This window comes from Syzygium oleosum, unplaced genomic scaffold, assembly GCF_021117445.2.
Source record: "Syzygium oleosum isolate NSW1041296 unplaced genomic scaffold, Sole_v2.1 Sole_v2.07, whole genome shotgun sequence".
Classification (NCBI taxonomy): Eukaryota; Viridiplantae; Streptophyta; class Magnoliopsida; order Myrtales; family Myrtaceae; genus Syzygium; species Syzygium oleosum.
Genome location: NW_026607491.1, coordinates 4,804,442 through 4,809,416, shown reverse-complemented (window position 1 = coordinate 4,809,416; position 4,975 = coordinate 4,804,442). Strand labels below are relative to the sequence as shown.

Below are 4,975 nucleotides of genomic sequence, written 5' to 3'. Positions count from 1 at the left end.
TTTTGAAGAGTTTTTATGCTTCTCGAGTAATGAATTTCGCCCTATGATTTCATCGTAATTACGTTCATTTTGTCATGAATCTCATATTAACTGATACAACATACAATATTGATTTAGGAAATATAAAGATCGCGTATTTTTCGATTTAGGAAATGTGATTGAAATGAAAATATATTCTAAAATCTGGACAATAGTGTAATCACGAAAGTTTATGAATCAGTATGGAAGGAGTGACTTGACTCTGTTACAAAAAGTTGAGGGACTAAATTAAATAAATTGAAAGTTTAGGGACTAGATTGAACATTTAGAAAAAAAAATTGATCACATTGAACGAATTAAAAGTTCAAGTATGACATTGCCCATTGGGCTGAAATTTAGAGACTATTGGTCTCATTAACCCTATATAAGTAAGGATTAATACCAAGAAAAATCCCAAATTGATAAACGTGTGATAAATTTATCCAAAACTAATTTTTTGACCACCAAAAACTCTAAATTTGTACATTTGCGATAAATTTATCCTCCGTTAGTTTCAGTTAAATTTTACCGTCAAATTGCTGAGTTAAATGACACGTAATAATTGACGGGTGTATCATTTTGGGGTTTCACCCTCCGTTTGTCACAAACGTATCAGTTTGTAGTATTAATCCAATTTAACGAAAACTAACGGAGGCTAAATTTGTTACAAATGTATCAGTTTTGGGTTTTGGATGGTCAAAAGGTTAGTTTGGAGTAAATTTTTTACATGTGAATCAATTTAAGATTTTTTACTGTCAAAAAATTAGTTTATGGTAAATTTGCCACAGCGATATATTGGTACGAAATTTTTCGTGATATCAACTTTATAAGTGATAATGTCCGAAAGAGGGATTGCTAAAGTCATGTGCGGAGCACGTGCCTTGTTTCGTCGTCCTCCATCTCAGCACCGGCCCTCTTTGAATATCCGGGGCTCGAGGCTCGCGAACGAGCAAGCAATCAGTCAGTCAAATCTTTGCAGCAGTCAGCTTTGGAATCGACGTCGGCCATGGGAAGGAATCGGTGCTCGGCGCTCGTGGTGACATGGGTCCTCCTTCTCGGCGTAGCGAGCCGTGCTGCCGAAGCCGAGGTCATCACCCTGACAGCCGACACTTTCTCCGACAAGGTGATGCTCGCGCCCAACCCTAGTTGTCCAATGGCGGCGTCCTGACCCCCGGTTTTTCCCCTGTTCGCGCCTCGGTGTGGGAAACAAGTGATCAATGTCTTTTTCGGTGGAGCCTGCTGTTTCGGATGATGATGTAATCACGAGGGCCGGTTTAAAAGCCTTCCCTTTTGGGTGTTGAGTTTGCGCAGCCCGCTTGAACGGGTCTCGATTTGCAGATTCCTGTGATTCCCGTGTGTGTCGCGCGGGATTTCGGTGTTTTCGACGTTCTCTCTGATGCTGATGTTCGATTTGGTTGGTCGATTAGGTTCATCGATAGATCGTGCCACTTCGCATCCTGGTGGCGGCGACATTTCAGTTTAATTGCGTTTGTTCTTTTGAAGCCTCCCCCATAAATAAGCATGCGAGGAGGGTTACGTTGCGTTTAGTTAGGATATCTAATTTGGCGGTAGGGTTTTGTTCGGTTCGAGTATGATGCTTCGGTTCGAGTATGATGCGTTGAGTTGCGTTTTTTCGATGTCCGAATTGATATTGGAGACTAGATGATGAAATTGTTCGTATGTAAGATATTTGAGGATTTCATTTGTACTGTACTTATGCATTTTGTTCTGTCTAGATAAAGGAGAAGGACACTGCTTGGTTTGTGAAGTTTTGTGTTCCGTGGTGCAAGCACTGGTAACTAGTCCCCCCTATGTCGAGATTCTGATGAAAGTTTGCTGTGCTATTTTTCACTTGCCGTTTTAGTGATTGTTATTCGTATCGATGGCTTTTAGTAAAAATCTGGGGTCGCTGTGGGTGGACCTTGGCAAGGAGATGGAAGGTGAAGACGAAATAGAGATTGGAGAAGTTGATTGCGGAACCAATAAGCCAGTCTGTTCCAAAGTTGACATTCATTCTTATCCTACTTTTAAGGTATTCTATGATGGGGAAGAAGTTGCAAAATATCAAGGTAACGGTCAAATGCCATGTTTTGACAGCTCTCTGGAACTTTCAGAAAATATGGACGCTTACGATCCTTATTCTACGACTTAAATTTACAATTTTTATTTTCTAGGAAGCAAGCATCTGGAGAACTTTGCCCGTGCTAAATTTGTATAAGGCATTATGTTGGCCATTGGAATTCCTTTTATAATGGTAGATACTTAACCCATGAACAGGATAATTGAAGTTTAGTTTTAGATTTGTGGAAGTTAAATCTTGATAGATGAAGTGTCATTGGTATAAAAATAGTGTATGTGGGCTCAAAATAGTTCATGGCCTGTACTCAAACTTGGGCTGGAGTATGAGTCTAAGGTCCAAGCTCTGCTAATACCACGTTATGTATATATGTGCTCCATCTATGTGTGTGTTCCTTAAATGCCTTGTAGGGAGATTGTATTTCCATGTCAAGAGGCAAATCAAACTCTTAAAAGAAGTGCCAAAACAGTACATACATGCAATCTGAGAAGTTGTAGGACTCAGAAGACAAACTGCAAGTATAGTGTCTAGTATCTGGGTTAGTCTTGGAGATACTCTATGTAGGCTGATAAGTTGGTTTTCCGGATAAGTTTCTGCCTATAGAGCTAGCTCAGCATTTTGTTTCAGAAGCTTTTCAAGTAGGCTTCTGCTTTGGTTATATTTGTGTAGACCAACATATGAGCATGTATATTCATTTTAAGTTTTCAGTCATAGTTCTAGCAAAAGCTGTCGAGTGTATGTACATAGTGACTATTTCTCTCCTCTAAATTATGGCTGAGGTCAAGTTACATCCACAGTTGAAGAATCAAGGGGGGAGACTGAAAAGTGAAGTGAGGAAACATGACTAGTAGCTGATTTCTTTGGAGAAAATAAAACATTGTTTGCATCCATTATGTCACCAAATTCTGCCTCCTGCTCTCACTAAACTGACAGTTATGCTATGAGAAGAGCTAACCATTTCTTGGAATGCTGTGATAGGTCCAAGAAATGTCGAGTCACTTAAAACATTTGTTCTAGAAGAAGCAGAGAAGGCAGCAGCCAAGGCTCAGCTTGATGATGAAAAAGATTTATGATAAGAAGGTACGTTACAGAACAACGGTCCTACTTGTTCAAACTGTTGGAATCCTTCAGCTGTTGAACTTGCATGGAAGTTACTGAAGTTTTTTGTTTTTTCACTTTATTTGAAGAAGGCCTTAATGTTACAGATTACATTCACTACTTATTCTACCTTACATTTCAAACTTTGATTAAGCTGCTGATTGTTTGCAGTCATTGAATCATTACAACTTACAACCAAGGGAGAACACTTGCCATTGCTGAACAGAATATCTTTCGGAGCACTGACACCAGCAGAGCAGTTAATTTGTACTCTTTTTGATATGTTGCCTTCGTTTTCCCTTTTAGAGTGATGGGCATTACAGTCGATAGTTTGCAGAGAATGTATAGGATAGAGATAATGAGGCTATTTTATATCTGACTAGTCACATTGAGTCCTATTTTGTTCATTCATTGTATCCTCGGATGTTGCCATTGTTAAGCAGATACTGGTTTACAATATATCCGTACTAGGAATTCTTTTCGTCTTTTCATCATCTTCACAGTTGATAAGTGGAAAGCATTCTGTTGAATTCTGAATCTTTGTTAGCTCGATGGATCTCATTTCATAAACGGTATTTGTAGTTCCGAAAAAAGTCTTGTTCTGATAGATCCATTTAAAGTATATTGTTTTTGCTTCTAACTCGAAAAGTTGATCCTGTTGAGTAGGCAGCTAGCTTCACATCTCATGTCATCATTATGAACTGCCCTGGTCAGATAGTAAATGATTATGCCCCCAAGCTTGATTGCCATCCTGAGTAATATAGTCTGGCCAGGAGCCCTTCAAGGAGCTTAAGTTTCTGATCAGGGCCTTTGGGTTCGTGAAGGTTATACCCACAAAACTTTGTTGTAGACCTTCTCAGATTATCTTCCATTGGATCGATTTGCTTTTATGGACATAAGTGATAAAGAGTGTCGAGAAGAAGGTTCTTGCTAGAGCGAAGGTCACTGAGTCTGCAGCTGAGGAGGGCGGCAAAATAAATATGCAGGTTCATCCAGGTACGCCTAGGGCTGAATGCTCTGAAAATTGGAACGATACACAGGAACTTGGTATGTTTCTCAGTTTTCTTGGGGCTTGGTTTGCTTCTGGTCAATGTGTGGTAAATTTCCTGCTTCCTTTTAGCTGCCATTTCTAGAATTGGGTGTTTCTTTGGACGTGGAAGTCTTTAGTGGTGTATTGGCCTATTGTGTTACCTGAAGCAGCCCAAATTATGTAGTGTAGTGGGTCTTATGGGAAGTAAAGGGCTTTCTGTCTTGAAGTTGCATAGCGGCACATTTTAATGATACAACCACGTGAAGAGGAGGGAGAGTTAGATCTTAAGTCTTGGCTGTTTTACTTAGATATCTGGTTACAATTACCTGGAAAGTTCATCGGGAGTCGCTCATTCGTGTTTATACTTTGAGGAGTTCATCAAATCATCATTTGGTGAGGAATTTCAGTGGAGTCAAATATTTGTGCGTGACGGTGTCGTCTTAACTAACCGGGCAGCTTTTGTTCTGTTTGGGCGAGTGAACCGATGTTGTCACGTTGAAAGTCCCCTGTTCTTGCTTTGATATGTTCAGATTTCTGCAATTGTTAGTTGCATCAATCCTCCAACAAGGGTCCGTGAGACCCATCTTTTAAGAGGAATGAAAGAGACTGACGGTAGAAAAAACCGCCTTAGATGTGATTGCATTCCCAGTCCATAACTATGAGACTAGAGGGAGTAAGAAAGATGTGTGTGTAACCAGAGGTTTAATGCCGAGCGGTTCTCCAAAATCTCAATCTTGTTTCCCCTGTAGAAA

General features: G+C 39.9%; 1 protein-coding gene across 1 annotated transcript; it reads left to right on the top strand.

The window, feature by feature from the left end:
• Positions 1-945: 945 nt before the first annotated feature.
• Positions 946-3,675, top strand: LOC115663947 (protein disulfide isomerase-like 5-1). The gene is made up of 5 exons (XM_030585907.2): positions 946-1,141; positions 1,755-1,813; positions 1,912-2,087; positions 3,074-3,175; positions 3,365-3,675. The coding sequence occupies exons 1-4, from the start codon at positions 1,025-1,027 to the stop codon at positions 3,166-3,168; spliced, it is 447 nt and encodes a 148-aa protein (XP_030441767.1). The 5' UTR covers positions 946-1,024; the 3' UTR covers positions 3,169-3,175; positions 3,365-3,675.
• Positions 3,676-4,975: the final 1,300 nt, after the last annotated feature.

What these genes read in the sequence shown, in the direction of transcription:
- LOC115663947 (XM_030585907.2), top strand. Translation starts at nt 1,025, where the DNA reads ATGGGAAGGAATCGGTGCTCGGCGCTCGTGGTGACATGGGTCCTCCTT. An exon ending in GTTCCGTGGTGCAAGCACTG is followed by an intron (nt 1,814 to 1,911) that starts GTAACTAGTCCC and finishes GATGGCTTTTAG; the next exon opens with TAAAAATCTGGGGTCGCTGT. An exon ending in AGAAGTTGCAAAATATCAAG is followed by an intron (nt 2,088 to 3,073) that starts GTAACGGTCAAA and finishes ATGCTGTGATAG; the next exon opens with GTCCAAGAAATGTCGAGTCA.